At 39.5% G+C, this 19,578-nt stretch overlaps 1 protein-coding gene across 1 annotated transcript; it reads right to left on the bottom strand.

Annotated features, from left to right (window-relative positions):
- Positions 1-2,656: 2,656 nt before the first annotated feature.
- Cldn1 (claudin 1) lies at positions 2,657-19,329 on the bottom strand. Its single transcript, XM_004834786.4, has 4 exons — positions 18,885-19,329; positions 9,841-10,005; positions 6,866-6,950; positions 2,657-5,216 (listed from the first exon to the last, which is right to left on the bottom strand). The coding sequence occupies exons 1-4, from the start codon at positions 19,105-19,107 to the stop codon at positions 5,054-5,056; spliced, it is 636 nt and encodes a 211-aa protein (XP_004834843.1). The 5' UTR covers positions 19,108-19,329; the 3' UTR covers positions 2,657-5,053.
- Between the last annotated feature and the right edge of the window lie 249 nt (positions 19,330-19,578).

Below are 19,578 nucleotides of genomic sequence, written 5' to 3'. Positions count from 1 at the left end.
GTGCTTGGGCATTTACACCTCCCGTTTCTGCAATATTGTTTCCCACCCAAGAGTCACTTGAGTTGCTTCTTCATCTCCTTTAAACTAATTCATAAACATCTTTTTCCCACTGAGAAATTTTACTATCACATGATTTAACTTGTTACCCTCCCCAATTTTCCTAATATTCCTTGCTTAATTCAGTTTCTGCATACATGTTATGCATTGATTAAAATGCTGCATATTTAGCATAAGTATATTTTACTTACCTTTATTCCCAAGTTATGGTGCATTGTCCTACAGAAGAGGGATTTTCGTCAGTTTTTGTCATGATTATTGTAGAAATCCAGGGCCACCATTTCTACCAAGAGAGGAAATACCTGCCAAATATTATCTGAATGAGTAAGTGGGTATTCATGAAGTCTGCTTGGTAACAATATATTATCATATACTTGGATGGAAAATAAAGCAGAAATCAAAATTATTTTTTCAACTGGATTCTGCATTAAAAAAGAAAAAGGTTAAACTCCAAAGCCTGTCTTCAGGGAAGAATAAAAGACAAGCAGATCCCATCAAATTACTAAAAGTTCTGCTTTGATGTAATATGGCTAATACGATGTTTAAAATAATTTCTATTTTATACCTTATTATGATGTCTTAGTTTTATTATAAGAAATGTTACTTTTGTGGGAAAATTCATCCTCAAACATTAAAAGAGTCTCTGACCTTGCTGAATCGGAGCTCATTTGCCATTCTTGAGGTTCATCCCCTCAAGACCCTCTGTGAACCCTGTCACCTTTGGTCCAAATGTCTCTTCACTCAAATCACTTAGGGGCCATTGGTTTTCTTAGAGTCAAGCAGCAGCAACAGATAGTTGGGAGAAGCACAGTATTAATGGAACCAGGAAACTTAGTTGACAAAAACATTTTTATTAATACAATGATCACATTTGTCATGGGGAATTTGTACCTAAACATGATATATCTTAATTCTTTTTTCCCCCATTCCCCTCCCCTCCCTTCAACCCTACTTCCTCTTCTGATTTATAAAAGATCTATTTTTATGTTTTCTTCAATTCTGTCTTTTTAAAAAAATCCTTTTTCCCTTCCTTCCCTTCTCCTTCCCCTACTTTGTTCCCCTTATTTGAACAAGTTTGTCCTGCTTCCCAATATCTATCCTCCATTTTGCTTCTTATTTATCCTGTGAGTTTCTCACGCAAGAGAAACAATGTGATATTTAAATTTGTGTGTCTGATTTATTTCACTTAAATTTATTTCACTTAAATTTACCTAAAAATGTCTCTGCCTTCTTTATGGCAGAGTAGTACTCCAGTGTATATAAATACCACGTTTTCTTTATCCATTCATCTGTTGATGGGCATATCGGCTGGGTTTCCAAGATTTAGCTATTATAAATTGTGCTGCTATAAACATGGGTGTGCATATATCACTGTGGTGTGATGCTTTTAATTCTTTTGGGAAGATACCAAGAAGGGGAATAATTGGGTTAAATGGAACCTCTAGTTTTAGTTTTTGAGGAACCTCCATACTTATTTCCACAGTGCTTGTACCAATATCCACCAGATATTAATTTAAAGAATTCATATCTCATTTCCAATGGCCAATATTGGCTATTTTAGAAAAATCTACCAATGGAAGTCAAGTATTCAAGATGCCATGAGATCTGCAGAGGCTCAGCATGAGGAGGTTTCTGCCTGTTTCAGACTCAACAAGCTGAATCCTCATCACCCCGGAAGAGCCATGAGTTCTATCCGTTTCCACAGATCCGTAAATGAGACATTTTAGGCCACTCTCAGGGTAAATGGGGAATATGTAGAGTGAGGAGGAAGACAAAGCACAAATTGTTCAAGTGACCTACATGCAAAGAAAAAAAATTAAAGGAAAAGAGGAAACATCCACCAAATAGTGGTAGGATTCACAGGCTTAAAAATGTGGACCGGGGGTAGAGTTTTCCCTGAATGTGGATAGAAAGCACTAAATAGAGGGAAGAACAGTGGCAGGGTCTGCAGAATAAGGCTACTCAGATGCAGGTGAGCTCACACAGGGTGTCTGCTTGGTGTGATTCACAGTCCGGCTTCCCCTCCAGCTCTTTTTAGGAACACCTAGAAATTTTATGCCCTTAAGTTTTGTGGGCCTGAACTTCACCAGTAGACACCAAAATTTTGCAGATATGCACTGGATTCTGCTGTATGTGTTTAATTTAAAGGCAGTGGTCTGGCTCCCTCCCCATCATACAGCGCCTCGGAGTCCACAGTAAAGCTGCCATCTGTTACTGCTATATTAAGAAAATGAGTAAATAGTTTTCATCAGCTGCTTTCCTGAGTAGTTTTGATATTACTCACTATAAAAACAATCATAAAGTTCTAGCCTACCGACTTTTACTCTTTGTTCATTCAATGTTATGTAGACCCGCTCCATGGATTACAAAATACTTCAATATTTCCTAGTATTTCTTTCTGACCCGCCTGGAAAGGAGCTCAGTCTGAGAGAGAGAGGGGACCTCAGTCTATTGAGTGGGGCATGGAAATATTTGATAGACATTTAGGGTCCAGAGGCATCCCAACTTTTTCTCAGGAGCACGGTGAATCAGATTTATCTCAAACAACTCTTGCAAGCGTAACACTCTTGAAATAAGTGGGGAAGAAACAAACCGTGGATTCTTTTACTACAAAATTTTTTTATTGAAAAAGAGTAATGCTTTATACAAATTTCTATTTCCCCTCTCCCCCATATCTATTGGTTTATTCACTTCAAGGCACGGTAGTAGGCTATATAAATATCAAAACTGGATACATTTTTGGCATAAAAATTCTGTTGCATCATTTTTGACTACAGATTAGTATGGAGTTTATCCACATACATTTATACTTATCCGTCATCAGGATCTATAATGTGGAAAAGGCTCTTTGAATGGTAACTTCTAGAAGCATACTGTTAGGCTTGGAAGACACAGTAAAGATAACCTGCTCCAAATCTTCAACACACAGCCTTTTGCATAGTTTTGCCCTTGTGGTTTTGCCATGAAGTACCATCCTCCAATCATCCCAGAAGTGTTGGGTAACACCTAAAAGCAACAATTCTGAAGGTAACACTTAACAAGTAGCACCTTTTAGCCCCTCACAGGATGTAGTACAAAAGCTCTCCCACATTATCAGCTCTGCCAACACTTAGGCCTTTACTTACACCATTACATGTACTTAGATGCAAAAACATCAGTCCATACCGATGGAAGAAATTGGAACTTCCTCACAATCCCTTTCATTTAGTGAGTTGAATTTCACTTTAGTATCTCCCCTCTTGGGAAGCTGGTTAATACAAGAAACTCCATTTTAAAATCTAATCTTTTATCAGTTATGTGAAAAGTCAAACACTTAATTTCCTTAATTCCTTCCCCTACTATAGCATATTTTACTTTATAAAGCCACATGGGCACATATCCCACCTATCTCTCTCAATCCTGATAACATCCCTGTGACACAGGCAGGTCTGGGATTACAATTATTTTTTTCACAGATGAAACTATATCTAGGGCAACCAAGTATCTTGCCCAACCTCAGAATAATTGATAGCACCAGGACTCAAATTCAACACTCTAGACACCGAAGCCAACACCCTTTTTATTACATCATCTTGCTCAAATGAAATAGCTTCTTCTGCAGACTGGGAGAGGAGGAGGAGTTATGAAAATGGAACCCAGTGCTGACAGCACGCTAGGCATAGCTACCAGAAAGGCAATGGGCCTCTGAATAACAAAGATACTGGACAATGTGAAGTCATGTGTTTAGGTTTTATTCTGTGACTTCAAAACTGCCAACTGAGCAAAGAAAAACACTACTTAGGTATAGTTCGTATTAAAGGAATGAGAGTCATATCAACTAATTAACACTCACATTACTTCTACTAGCTGGTTAAGCCTAATTATCTCAATTCAACAGAAGGGAAAAGAGGTAGAAAGATTAAGTGACTCAATCACAGCTACTGAGAGAATATTTGTCACCAGATTGTCACTCCAGCAAGTCTAGCACTTTGTTTAGATAAACAGACCACACCTCGCTGGGGCAAGGTAAACTATATGACACTTATATATAAGAAAAAAAATGTAGCCAAAGAGGCATAAAGAACTAGATAGTTGGGGGGTGGGTATGGAACTGTGACTTAGTACCTTTAAAAGTTCAGTCAATAAAACTGTGTCATAATATGCAGGTGAGTGGCACAGCTATTCAATGAAACAAACATTTTCAAAGCAAATAAGAGTGCTTGAGGCCAAAGTACATGGAATATGTGGGAAGGTTGATAGGGAAATATCATCAGGTCATGAAGAAAGATGTTCTCTCATCACACTGAGTTTTTAAGACATTCTTACTGGCTTTTGGTCTTAAAATGTAGGCTATGTCATGCATTATCAGACTCAGGAGTCAGAAATAAAAATAAGGACCTCATGAACAGGCAAGTGCTATGAGATTATGGCAGAAAATAAAATAATAAAATAAGCATACAAAAAGGTTACACATGAAGAACAGAAAGAATGACTACTTGGTAAAAAAATTTTGGTCTTATGACAAAGACAGTGAAATCTTAGAAGGGAATTGAATGATATTTGATCTATTGTATATGTGTAGAGAGAGAAGAAAGAAAAATATACCAATAAACTTCTTAACCAAAAGGAATTTAGATATATATTTTCTATTTTAGAGATATTTTAAGTATGCTGATACCAACATAATGAGAATAAGATATTTTTTACTAAATTATTATAGAAAAACCTGCATATATACACATCTATACATATTCAAGGAGCATCCTTTCCTCCCATTTGAGTATGATTACTCAGGGGGAAGCAGTGATACAAATGGAAAGGGCTTCCCTCTTGTACTGAGGAAAGAAGGGAAAATAAGACTAGGCTACTTCTAGCAATTGGTATTTATAAAAATATGGTTTCTTTTGTAATACCGCAGTCCAGATTACAAGTCAAATGTCTACGCTCTCAGGTCAATGATGATGTTTCAAAGTTCATTTTCTGTTTTTTCCAAAAGGATGATCTCCTTCCGCCTCTATCACACATAGTCTTTCCCAGTGGAAGGTGCTGTTTTTGGATAAGGCCTTGGTGTTGGGTAAGAGGTTGCTTTTTGGGGACAGCAACAGCAAAGTAGGGCACCTCCCAGGAGGCAGAGAGAGGCAGCAGCCCAACCAGTGAAGAGAGCCTGACCAAACTCATACCTGAAAGGGGAAGACAACGCATTCATTAGGCAATGACTGACAATTTTTAAGATATAATTGAGAAAGGAAATCTACATTCACATAGTATTATGAAGGTTTTTCCCACTGAAAAGGGTGCCTCCACCCATAATCCCTCGGGAGGGTAGTTTATGGTTTGTAAGCACATGTACACAAGAATATTTAAATTGTAATTATTGACCATTTGCAATGTGACATGCAATATCAGCTTAATTGCACAATTATTTCCCAAGACTTTTCTGTGCAATACAGGCTTGTGAAGCACATTTACATATTTTAGAAGTGGGGATGAACAATAGTTCCCAGGGTGAAGCTTATCAAGTCATGCTATCAAGTAACAATCAAACTCTACAAGCAAACTTCACCATGTGATGGAGACTACCAGGAGAGTTTTCTTGATTCCTGGTCTCTATAGTAACCAAAAGCAAAAATTTATTTTTTTATAAAAAGGATTCTTGAGCATCCCATCCACATTTTGCATCAAGCGGATGCAAGAAAAAGTAATATGCCACATTTGTAGTGAGGTATCTGTGGCTGATTGTGGAAAATATGCAGAATGAAAGGCTGGATCTAGAAGGCCTGGGTTTGTATCTTGATGCACACTCTCAACACCTGCAGTTCTGGGTAGCAACTTCCCTCTCACCCACAGTGTTTTCTTTCAAATCACGATAATCCCCTCTACCTCCCTGGACTGCTTTCAGGATCATCTGTTACTGTAAATAATAAGTGCATCAGGCTCAGAGATTTATAAATTGCTTTCATACACATGTTGGTAGAATTTTGGCCTACTGACCTCCAGCACTGTAAGTCTTCTGGGATGAGCTCCAACAAAAATCGCCATGGCCTATGTTCTTTTATACATGGGTGACTAAAAAGAAGCTCATCTTATCTCTGCAAAGACTGAGATTTTTCATTCATCCCAGCACTGACAAACAATAATTACATTTTAGCATCTTGACTCTGAATGCAGTTATTAAGCTTTAAAGATGTGACGGCAGTGAGACAAGAAGCACAGGCCCTGATCAAAGAGTGCTGTTACATGAGAGCCAAGAATCAGCTCTTTAACTCGCATGACTTGTAATATTAAGGAGGATGACCTCTGTAAAGTTAATTTTATAGCTGTGATGGAACATAAAATTTTAGAGTGGTATCTCAATACCCTAGTAAATGTGCATTATAGTTGTACATGTGAATTTAACTGTTGAGGGTGAAGTATTGTCTGTCAACCATTATATGAGAGCTATTCTTTTTCAATCAGCCATAAAATGCATTATTATAAATAACGAGGTGCTGGAGTCATCAGAATGCACTTCAAAAAGAAAATTTCAAATTTATTAACATGTTTGTTCATATTTAAGGGAAAAAGAAAAATGATACAGCACAGAGTTGGGAAGTAGACAGCTTAGAACTTTACTTTGAAGTGCATTTTGTCATCAATATAGGCTATTACAGCAATTATCAAACTCATTTTCACATGAGTCACAGGTCATTTAAATTGTATGCACGTTTGACATAAAATTCCATACGGTTCTTGAAAGCAAATCTGAGAAACTATGGCACTAGCAAGACTTTGCTGAACACAAGAGGTATTTTCTCAGAGAATAAACCATTTTATGCCTGAATAGCATTACCTGGCATTGACGGGGGTCATAGGGTTGTAAAATTCTTGAACAATTCTATTGCCATACCATGCTGTGGCGACTAAAATAGCCAGACCTACAGAAATTCAGAACAAAAGATTGTGAATTGCCACAGAACACTGGGCAGAAAAATACAACCTGTTAAACATGAATATATTTATTAAGAATGAAATCTCATCAAAAGTGCTGACAATTTTATTTCAGTAGTAGGGACAACAGATTTGATTTAGGTATGATTGAGCCCAGTGTTCTGTTGAGATATAAAAAATATTAGAATGGAGTTAGGCATAGTTTGTACTACTTATGATACCTTATTTACCTTTAATTCAGTGTTACTGGCACAAATAATGGTCTTTTGAAATTAATTCAGTAGTTTCACCTTGTTCAAGGTCTCCTTCAAATGTAGAGTTGTATTGTAGTTTGGTATACTTGATAAAACTCTTTTTATTATTAGTATAGAGTTGCTTACAAAAGCTAATGTGAAAATTCTTCTACATTACTGACCAAAATCAAAATTTGTATTTCTGATGGGTCAAATGCAAAACAAGCAGCTGGAGAGCAGACAAACAAGACCTGTCTCCGAATAGGTAGAATACCCAAATTCCCACTGCCCCTCTGGCCAAGGTAACACTTGGCATTGGTACGATTTGGCGAGGGTGGAACATCAGATCAAAGTATAAAACACAAGCTCATTTTCCTAGAACATTTTATATTCAGTGACACCGGAGAAGTCACTTGGTAAAAATTACCCATGTGATCATTTTTAAGAAATATAAAATACCTCCAATTTTATTATCTAAAGGAGATATTAGTCAAAATATACAAAATTTCAGTAAGATAGAAGGAATGAATTCAAGATATTTATCATACAAAATGCTGGATATATTTTTGAAAACTTTTAAGAGAATGGATATAAAAGTGTTATCACATAAATGTGAAGTCAAACACATTGTAATTGGCTTAACTTATTCATTCTACAAAGGCTATATACTCTAAAACATCATGTTGTATATGATAAATACATGCACACTTATCTGTTGATTAACAATAGATTTAAAAGAAGATAAAATCTTCTTTTCATGTAATTTTAAGAATTAACCAATATGAGTTGATTCATTTTCATGCTAATCCTCTTCCCCCGCCAAAAAAAATAAAAAGTGATCGTGTCTAATTTCCCCAATACTTAACAGAAAGCAATCCCATTTGTCTACAGTTAGCTTGTGGGGTTACCAAAGCTGTGACTGAAAGAAGTGTGTACAATGGGAAAGAAGTGCAGACAGAGGTGGTAAATAATTGGAGTAGATCATGTCATTTGCCACTATAAAGTTGGCCACCAGGTGCAACTTAATTGTCACTTGCTACTCACTGACAAGGTTTTGATATGTCTGTAAGCAACTGATTTATTATAGTCTCTGTGCACTCAAATCTCTGTGCTGTACATCTGTATTTGCAGCTCCTCCCCAGTGCTAGTATCACCACCTCAACTCCACCTTGGGTCATCAGGCATTAGATTCTCATAAGGAATAAGCAACCCAGATCCCTTGTGTGTACAGTTCACAGCAGGCTTTGCAAGCCTATCAGAATCTAATGCGACTGCTGATCTGACAGGGAGAGGAGCTCAGAGGTGTGTGTTTGTGTGTTGTGTGTGTGTGTGTGTGTGTGTGTGTGTGTTGCTGCTCAAATAGGCCATGCTCAAGCTCTGGAACTTGCAGCCTGCACTCCACAGGAAGTCCCTGAGCCTGGATGGGAGTGGTTCTATCCTCTGTGGGTGTCACAGGAGGTAGCAGAGCAAGGGTGCTATGCAGCCAGGATATTAACAGCCTTTGATGTAAGATTACACTGTTGGATATAATGCACCATTCATGCTTTCCATACAAGAGCTAGTTTGTATCAGAAAAACTGAACGACTGGTCACTTCAACCACATCTTTCACCAACTCTCCCACACTTCCCTTCCACATGTTAAATCTTCATGTTAAGGTGGAGCTAAAGTCCTTACAGGTCTTCTATCAACATGAACAATAAAAAAGAAGGTCCAATTCTACTCTCATTGTAGCAAATTTATATCACTGTTGGCTTTTAAAAAAAAAAAAACAGATTACTATATATTTACAAATTATATGTAGTATATGTAGCAGTCTGTTGCTAGATCTATATACTGTACATTGATATGTAGAGATATAGCCATTTACAATAAATGTCTTCGATATATATGTATAGTATATTTTGCAATATATTATTTATTTTATTTAAAATAAGCCTTATTATAAAGCTTTGAAGTGGTATTTTCTATCTTCTACCTTTCATTTTCTCAAAGACATTTAACCTAATGAATCTGTCAACAATTGAATAAAGCATCAAATATGTATTTATTTTCTGTGGAAAATATAACTTCATGTTTTATCAAGATTTTGTTCCAAGGTGTTTCTGAATTGTTTTCTTTCTTAACTAATCTAATTAAACTTCCTAGGATATCAGCATCCCACCTGCACTCCAACTGGCTTTTTCTCTCTCCAATTTATTATGGAATTAGATCCACCCACTTGGACAGTTATCCTCATTTTTCTCAAATAACCCTATTCATCCATCTTTCACAGTCTTGTATGATTCCACAATATTCATGTTTTCTCTCAGTACTCCTCATGTTCTCCATGTAATACCTATGGAGACACCATAGGCACTTTTTGAATTATATAACATTGTCCCAGAGGGTTGACTACATAGCAAACCTCTCCCTTCCCCTCAGAAGACCAGTTCTAACAAACAACACACCTGCCATGCACAGACAAATGTCAAGTTTTCATTTGGTTCTTATTGAGAACATGAAACAGGGTTCACATCTACAGATTAGAAAGGGACTGAAATGATTTCAAGTGTGATGAATCCAGCATAACCCAAGGAAACTGGATACTAGGTTTCAAATTACATTAGGGAGATGTGGGGAGACAGGGAGCAAATCTCTCTTACCTGCAAGAAGAAATATCACGCCCCCAATGACAGCCATCCGCATCTTCTGCACCTCGTCATCTTCCAAGCACTTCATACACTTCATCCCGATGGTGGACACAAAGATTGCGATCAGTCCCAGCAAGATGCCGATTATCATCAAGGCGCGGGTTGCTTGTAAAGTGCCTGGCGAGACATATTTTAGATCGTGTAAGAAAAAATTCGTGTGTAGACCAACAAGAAAAAAAGGGCAGAAGATCAAGTTCAACGTTGTGTGTAAAAGAGAAAACCGAGCTAGGAGTCAGTAGGCTTCTGTTCTAAGGACATTTCCACTGACAGCAGTCACAGTATTATCTTCAGAAAAACGAGAACCCGGCCTAAATGGTGGACAAAGGGCCCCTCCACACCCCCTATTTTTCCTTTAAAAATTAAATTCAAAATCAACTGAAAAAATAAGCAATGATTTAGTTGAGTACGTTTAGCTTAAATCTTAAATATTTAATTCTTACTAATAGAGTATTTTAATTCTGACATAGCAAGCATACATATTGTTCTCTGATGTCCACCACTTGTAATTAAAAGGTCTTACAGTGCAAGTTCAGTATTAGTCACCAGCTTTACAGTACAATCATTAAACTTCAGACAAGCATGTGATTATGGAATATGAATGAAATTTTACAGATCATTCTAGCTGGATAAGTCCTATTTGTTACTGGTGCTGTAGGAAGGATATGGAACCTATTCTCTTAAAACAAAATAATTTTGAGAAGTTACCTTCGAAGATGTACGTTCACATTCAAAGTGCCACCACTTTTTAAAATTAAACTGCCATGTTGTAAAATAGCAGACAAAATAATTTGATGTGGTATTTCTCTGTATTTCACTGATTTTTAAATTTCCTATTGTCTTAGGTGAACTAAATTATGATCAAATTGATATCATCAAGTATGAGATAGTACACTAGTTTCTTAAAACAATACAAGGTTAACATTATCACTGTGGCATACAAATGCCAACTTGAAAAAAATGTAAGCTATGAACTATACTGACTGCAAGATTTTATTTAATTCTAGATTTATTTTCTCCAGCTGAAGATCACTATCGCATGGCCAGAATTAGTACATGACAAATATCTTTGCACACCTAAATACTATTCACATTGTAACAAACTAGGAGATCTTTGAGTAAGCTACCTAGTATTCTTTGGGATCATGTTTTTGTTGTATAAAATATGAATGATAACGTATCACCAGGGACTTAGAACAGTTGACCCCTTTCTGGTCTTCAAAAGTGGCTGAGATGAAGCAAAGGTTTTTCTGTCCCACTAATTTATACTCAGGCTCAGCATCTTCAGGGTAGAGAATTTAACATACCAATCATATAAAAGTTAAATATTTCTAAAGCATCATTAAATTTTACTGTGTTGATACTTCTATCTTTGTCCTCAGAAACCTATTATAAAGTCACAATAATCTCTTCCTAAGAAGCTTCAAAAATTATATTTTATAGTATTTGGATGATGTTTTAAAAGCCAAAATAAACTTTTTTTTTTGGTACCAGGGATCGAACTTGGGACCTTTCGCTTTTGAGGCAGGCAGCAGAACCACTGAGCTAAATCCCCGGCCCCCAAATAAACTTTTATTTGATTTCATTAAAAAATAAAACAAGGGCTGGGGATTTAGCTCAGTGATTCTGCCGCCTGCCTCGCAAGAGCAAGGACCCAAGTTCGATCCCTGGTACCAATAAATAATAAATAAATAAATAAAATTAAAAATAAAACAAGCTAGGCATGGTGGCACACACTTGCAATACCAGTACTCTAGGGAGCTGAGGCAGGAGAATCACAGGTTGAGCCCAGCCTTGGCAACTTGGCAATTTAGCAAGATTCTGTCTCAAAATCAAAAATAAGTAAAGGGCTGGGGATATAGCTCAGTGAAAAGATGCTGAGCCCAATCCCTAGTCTGAAAAAAAAACAAACCAAGTAGCTCTTTGCCTCCCATGACACATCCACTTGCTCCTAATGTTTGAGCGTATGCGCACACCCATCCAAATACACCAACTCAAGATTACAGATTCCAGGGTGACAGGGCAACTACAGGGCCAAAATGCATACTCCATGGAGCACAGATTTACAGTGGTTTTTTTTTGGGGGGGGTACTGGCGATCAAACTCAGGACTTTCTGCTTTTGAGGCAGGCAGCAGCACCACCGAGCTAAATCCCCAGCCCCGAGTACAGATTTACTGGGAACTGAAGTTGCTTAAAAGATTATTACAAAATGTTGTGCTTGAAACCACAGCCATATTGTGGTAAGAAGAGTAAAGTGCCTAGGACTGCAGAGCGAAGTGTACACTTCTCTTTGATGTAGCAGCAGGTTTTGCAAGACAATCATTACTTAGCCAAAAATAAAAATTAAAGAAAACTAAATTCTTATCTATAAAACAGATTACAGATTTGGTCCTAGGACTCCACTCAGGAGAAAACTATGGGAGGAAAGGGATGAAAGGACAAAGTCTGTCCACATGTGAGGAGGAGAGGGTGAACTTGGTGCCAGTTTAACCAGCCCTGTCCTTGTTTTAAAAATAAAAATCCTGCACCTTAAGAAGTTCTCATTCCTGGGCAAACGGAGAGGGCTGGACACCCTAATGGAAATCAAGTTGTTGGATGTGAAATGAGCTTTAAGCAGAAGGCATATATTTTGCAGACCTTAGTACGTGAGGGTAAGGATTTTGGTGTCTTTTTTGTTTTGTTGAGACAGGGTCTCGCTGTCTCAAACTGGCCTTGAATGCTCACTCTGTAGCCCAAGCTGGCCTCGAACTTGTGGCGATCCTCCTACCTCAGCCTCCTGAGTGTTGGAATTACAGGAATACACCACTATGCCCAGCTGTTATCTACTTGAAATGTAATAACAATGCACGGGAGGGTGGTAAGGTAGGGGTGATAGGCTTTTATCCTCCACAGAGAGATCATACAACTGGAAGATACTCCTGCTATGGTAGCCTTTCAAATATACATAGCCTCTCACCTCTCACGGTCACCTCCACTTCATTATATCATAAATATCCAGCTTTCTAACCCTTTATTACTTACTTTGGTTGCTTTCTCTGTTCTCTGTCCAATTTTTCACTGCATTTAAGTTACGGGGCCCTGTGCTGTACCTAGCTTGTCTCATAATCACACTGATCGGCTCATCATGTGCAAACAGCAGCCCACTCCTCTAGCACAATGGAGCAAGTAGCCCTGAGGATCCTACACAAACAGTCTCCTAGGCTTCAGTCTCATGAGTCAGGCTTGCATCAAACCTCCGCTCCCAGGCAAGGAAGAAGCATGTACACACCACTCCAGCTCCATCTGCATCTAGAGCGACCCGATGTTCACAATTGTAATCTGTCAAGTTTTCCCCTTTAACTTACAGAAATGCTTTTGATCCATGTCACATCTATTTTACCATTTATTTTGCTAAATTTCTAAGGAGGAGGAGGAGGCCACAGGCGTTCTATTCACTGCTTGCTAAGGACCCTACCCTGTTTTGTTTCCTTGTAGAACAATGTGCTATTTGTCTAATAGGGAAAAAAGTAATGGAGAAATGGACAAAAGAAAACTTAGGGATCATAGAAACCACAGTGATCAACAGGTTTATGTATTTTTAAAATGTGGTTCTGCCAACCAATATTTTCCACTGACATCCTGGTAGCTGTGGACGGGTGAAGTTTCCTTGTGTTTTACAATATTAGATTGGCATCAAATACAAATCTCTACCTCATTTCACAGAAGGCATCAGGATACATTCTGAGCTGCAAGATTCTGTGAGAAATAATATACGCGTGCATGAGCAAAGGGGCCGAGAAGTCTAACAACGTGAAAACTCACTGGCCAGGCTGAGGTAATGACAGGTTAGAAGTCACAGTAAGCAACTATTGTGCTTCACGTTATGAGGGATTTATGTGCCGATCAGATCTAAATTGCACAGTTTTCAGCGGGAGCTGCCTGAATTCTTCCAAATTAAGGTCTCGTGCGAGTCTCTGTAAGTCACAAATCAAACTATGAAGTTGTGAGCTCCTTGAGGCTTGGAGTCAGACCATCATTCAGATTTCCATGCAAAGCACTAACACATTGTACTTGCCAAATCCAGTGGATGAATTATTCAGTTTGTGGTCAGTGAATTTAAATTAGAACAAAGTCTTTATCCTTCAAAAACTGTAATAATGTGACATGTAAAAATACTCTTCTGTTTAGCTTAATTTTTGAAATAGTGAAAAACACCTCCCTAGAGAGGCTGGGGATACTAAAATCTTCCCACATAAAGCTAGACTTTATTTAGATCATTAAAAGCTAGAAACTCATGCAGAAAGGAAAAAATCTGTAGTTTTTGCTTAATTCGATTTAATTTTAAACTTACGTTCATGACGAGCTTTCAAGGTAAACTTTCTTTTTTTCCTAGTGGAATGGCAAGGGGTAAAATAGAGAAGTTAAGAGAGATGTTTGAAAGCTACGGAATAGCACTTTGGACCACAGAGATAGAACAGAGCTTTCTGATATTAACTTTGAACTGGTCTGAGTGCATTGGATCCCGTGGAAACATAATCCTTTCTTAAATTTTCAGATACTTTACTAATACTATGATAATTAATCAAAGTCATCTCCAGACAATCTGGTTAGCAAACATTCACAAAGTTGCACTATTGTTTCTTGTCATTATTCAGCAGTAAACAGAGAAGGCAGTCTTTTAATTATACTTAGCCAGACTGATAATCTTAGGCTTAGAGACCCCCTAAGGAGTCCTCGCCACTTTCAACTTGAAAGTATAATTAAAAAAAATACTTACAAAGATCTCTACTCATAAGACAAGAAGTGAGTTGGACAGTACTGGTCTACTACAATTCTGTTAATCAACACTAAGTGTAGACAGACAAGCATAGACAAGTATGTGGATTTTTCCCCCTAAAGCTTTAAAGACTTGCTGCACAAGCAGCAGAATTTGCTGTAAATACTCGACATAGTTTATGATACTTTCTAACCATAATATATATTACTGCATTCTTACCCTACATACTGTGTATCATAAACAAAATGGATTTCAAGCATAGCTCTACCCTCCCTCACATAGTCCTTCTTTGTACCAGTAGTTACTAATATGCAAGTGACTAAGACAAAAATATTCTTTTTTCCTTTGCAACGAAATGAGCTCATCACACAGCATCACAGAACTATTCTCCGATGGAGTTTTCACTTCCAAAGTCTTTTACTTTTACTGACATTCCAAGGTTCACAAGAGTCCTCATTGTTAGTATTTCCATTTTATCAGTACAAGAGCTGGAAACCACTAGGTGTGACTTCAAAACATGAGCACAGACAATAACTGAACTGTCCCAGTGTGAGGAAGAACTCAGCCCTTGTTAGAATATCCTGAGAAGTTTGCTAACTTTTTGTTCCTTTCTTCCTTGGCTCATGATTCAGTTTATGCTTCTGTATCATCTCTCAGTGTTTACTCCTCACTCCAGTCAAGGAAATCCTAGATAAACCACTGGCTTTGCCCTATTCAATCACTGAAGTTAGTAACAAAGAATGCTGCTAGTGGAAGGAACCTAGAAATCATCTTCCCTAGGAATGGGAAAAGGGCTAGGTTCATGTTTGTGGAATGGATGAATAGAATTTGGATTAATCTCTGTGTTCTTCCTACTCTGCTGCTTCATAAGTGGGGAGACTTCTGGAGCCCAGAAGGTCACATGAATCACCATTATACATAAGGGTACTTAGTGCAAACTTGGGGTGAAAATTTAGAACTTTTAATCATAAGCCTGGATTTTTGTTTTACCCTCCATTATTCCAAGAGTCACAAGTAAGTAATTCTTGAAAGATCTGAACACCTATAGCCCTTTGAATGCCCTCGGTTTCACAGGTCTACAGCAGTCTGAGGAAGCATAAGTGGGTGATTTCCTCTCTGCCTATGCTTCAGAGATTGCTCAAGTCAGTGATTTCGCTTCTCTGGTTGAGCCTGACATCATGGTGAGGTACTGGGAAACCTCATGACAACCAATATTCATTAAGCACACCTACACACATGCGGGTTCATGCTGAGCAAGTTCAACAGGCTAGAGTAGCTTATAAACAAATTACAGAATCTCAGATGTAGATGAGACTTAAAGAGAGTCTAGCCTAACCTCCCATTTGTCTGGTGCTTGGATCTTCCCAACAACATTTCTGCAAAATGCTTACTTATTCTCTGCTTGGTTACCTCCCAACTTGCAGCCACTCGTGACAGCCCAGTCTTTCAACAGCTCTAGCTATTAAAGTCAAGCAAAAAGAACCAATTAACTAAGCACATGAAACAGGCACTCACTGCCCAAAAGTTTCAGAATTCTATCAAAATATTCAAGATGTATGGGTTAATCAGGAAACATCTACTGAAATATGTGGCACTTTTCTTTGTATATTCCAGTTTTCAGCTGTAAGAGGCATTTGTGTCAACAAGCATCCCATGGAATGGGATGGGATGGGAATTGTCTCAGCCCTTGTAAAACCAAATTACACAATGGAACATTTGTTTCTCCAGGAAATTTCTTAGTTGTATTTTCATAAACTGTTTGGCAAGAACTACCTAAAAGAAGCCATCCTGTATCTCATCTCTTGTAATGTATACAGTGTATTCTATATAGTTTAAGGATACTGTATACCTTTATGTACTTTTACAAAGGTCACATATTTTTTACAACTGACACCAGATAAGGGAAAGAAATAAGAAATTTTAATGTGTCTGGTGCTTAAACCTTGATAAATGTCTGTTTTTAGTTATTAGGATACTAAGATGGCTCTACTCGCAAAGGCAATAAGATACAATATCCAGAAACCTACAGCCAAACCTTTTTTTCTAATTGAAAGCATTTCAGAAAACATAAGTTTTTATGAGACACACTACTTATGTACACACAGAAAACTCTTTATCTCTGGATGTTATAGAAGTAGATCAAAACTAGCCCATGAGTCACCACTCACAGCTCTTCAACGGGTGGGTGGTGAGAGAATCACTGCTCAGGTGGAGAAACAGAGACAGATTTTCTGGGCTTTGTCCAATGGCATCTAGTGAGTCACTGGCCAGTGAGGACAGAGAACCTGTGAGTGAAGACTCCTGCCTCTGTGAACTGGTTCTGGGAGAAAGGTCATAGCTCCATCTTGGATAAATTATGGCTTTCACCAAAGCAGAAAACAGAATCTATTCTCAGTTTAAAAAAAATTAAACAAATAAGGAAAAGTCTCTGACATGAGTATGTGTCAGACCAGAGAGTAATTGCGACTTCTACCACAATTTTAAAACATTGGATAACCATATTAATGAAGAATAAAATAAAACATTCTTCAACATAGACTCACGTGTAGGGAAGATCTGATTATTTACAGCATGGATCGATCATATTCAATTTGATCATTTCATAAAGTTAAAAGGAAGCCAATTTAAACATGTTGGAAATGAATTACTTGACTAGAGGGACAGAGTTGACAAGGAAACCTTTCTATCACCTGCTCTATCTGCCAGATCCATGAGGTGGTAGCAGAAATGTCTGACACTGTTTCCTTATATGTATTTCTCTTTCCATGTGGCAATCCAATACTTATTTACCAATTATTCACTTTAGGAGTAGACATATATCCCAGGAAGTCAATAAGCAGCACACAATTACTAAACTGACTGGTTAATTTTGATATAGAAGAGTTCTGATGTGGTAACCTTGAAAAGCTGAAATGACAATACACAAACCCACCACGCTCACTGGCTAAACTACAGGTGTTCATGATGTCCACTCGGATCTGGACTGGGTTTGGTAACTCTGAACTTAGGGTTTTTAGCGTGCTCTAGGAAAAGTTGCTCCTCACTAGGAGGTGAACAAAGCCAGGCCTGAAGAGTGTCAGCACCGGTCATGCTCAGCACACAACTGGGAGTGGCAGACCATCTTGTTTATCCAAGCAAAAGCCGAGAAAGCTTTCCCTCAAGTAGGTGAAGGGGTGTAACAGTTACAAGGTCCACAACAGCTAATGCGATCTCTCAGTGAAGATCATGCGATCACCAATTTTTATCACCTAAGCAGGGATTTAAGATTTCCCAACAAGCCACTGAAAACATTTTACTTAAAAGGGCTACCGGGACCCATCCTGTCATCCCTCTCAGCAGCATCCTTTGAAATACTTCTCTCGCCATAATTCTTCCCAACCAGACAAATGGGAAGCCAGCATCAATCACACAGAAACCTCCGTGGAAGGTGGGAAGTAGGAGGCCACCTCTCCTATCCTGCACCTGCTCCTTCTTGAGCCAACTCTGCTTTCCTCCCTGTCGCCTGAACTCTTCCCTCCGACTTGGGACCTTTCTGGCTTCTCATTCTTTGCCCACATATCTGAACATTTTTCCTTCCTAAAATAATGCAATACGTTCTGCCTCTTCTGAAGACTCTGAGCTCAGAGCTCAACCTTTGGATCAACCTCAAAAGGAGTCTTCAAAGTCTTGCAAGGATTTGCCCTGCACTGACTGGATCTTAAAAATCAATCGAAACAAAAGATTCAACTTCAAATGAGAGTTGAAGAAACTGAGATGGGATATAAGTAGGAACGTGGCTTTTACATTTTTTTTAATGAAAAGTCATGGAAAAGATTTCACTTATAAATGTGTCCTCATGTGATGTTTTCGGACGGTCTTCTTCCAGCCCTACCGATCCTGAGGTTACACAGAATCGTAGTCCAGAAGACACTTAGCAGCTCACGTTTGAGTGTGACCCTCAGGCTCCCCATCTCCACCTAGCCTCTAAGGAACTTAAAATGAAGCCACACCAGGGGGCTGGGCAGCAAAAGATCACTCAGGGGGTTAGAGGCGAAGCTGGAGCTTAGGCCTGGGTCTCTCTTTGCCTGAGACAGGGTTCTCTTCTCTCCCTCACAACACAGCGAGTGCCCAGAAGACTTGGTCACCTGTAGACGGATAACCAGGTCACCAGAAGAGCTCCATAACGGGTGGGGTGGGTGGGGTGGGTGGGGTGGGGTGGGGGCCGATCAGCAGCGCCTGGCAGCGGGGCTAGGGTGCACTCACTGTGCAGATTGAGCAAGGAGTCGAAGACTTTGCACTGGATCTGCCCCGTGCTCTGCGACACGCAGGACATCCACAGCCCCTCGTAGATGGCCTGGGCGGTCACAATGTTGTCGCTGGCATAGGAGTAAATCTTCCACTGGGGCAGGGCGGTGCTGACGATGGAGCCGATCCAGCCTAGGAAGCCCAGGATGAAGCCCAGCAGCTGCAGCCCGGCGTTGGCCATGGTCGCTGGGCGCTCAGGTGGCAGGTGCAGGAGGCAGAGAGTTCACAGGTGCGCACCCGGGGCTGTTGGTGGTGGCGGGGCCCGAGCCGAGCGAGAATTCGCGGGGACTCCTGCTGGCTGTGCTGCTGCAGGGGCTCTGGGGCCGGTCCGTGTCCCGGTCGGAGCTGGCGCTGGGGTCAGAGGAGAGAAGCAACGGCTGCTCGCGGGCTGGGGACTGAACCCTGCAAGCGCGGGGCGCCGCGATTTAAAGCAGCTCCGCCCCTGCCTGGCAGCGCGCGCCCCCTGGCGGTTTCGGGGCGCGGAGGCGGCGGGGAGCTCTGGTGGGCGGGGCTCCCCCTGCTCAGCCTGCGCCCCTGCCCGAGGCCCCTCTCCCTCCTCGCGCTGGTTGGGCTCTCCGTTCATTCCCGCCGCAGTTACCCCAAAACTATCGGGCCTGCGCAAGCGCACCCCAAACTCACAAATCTGTGCAGC

This window comes from Heterocephalus glaber, unplaced genomic scaffold, assembly GCF_053883595.1.
Source record: "Heterocephalus glaber isolate CG9 unplaced genomic scaffold, H.glaber_assembly_v1.0 deba00001504, whole genome shotgun sequence".
NCBI lineage: Eukaryota > Metazoa > Chordata > Mammalia > Rodentia > Bathyergidae > Heterocephalus > Heterocephalus glaber.
The sequence above is the reverse complement of the archived record's forward strand: the minus strand, read 5'-3'. Positions and strand labels throughout refer to the sequence as shown.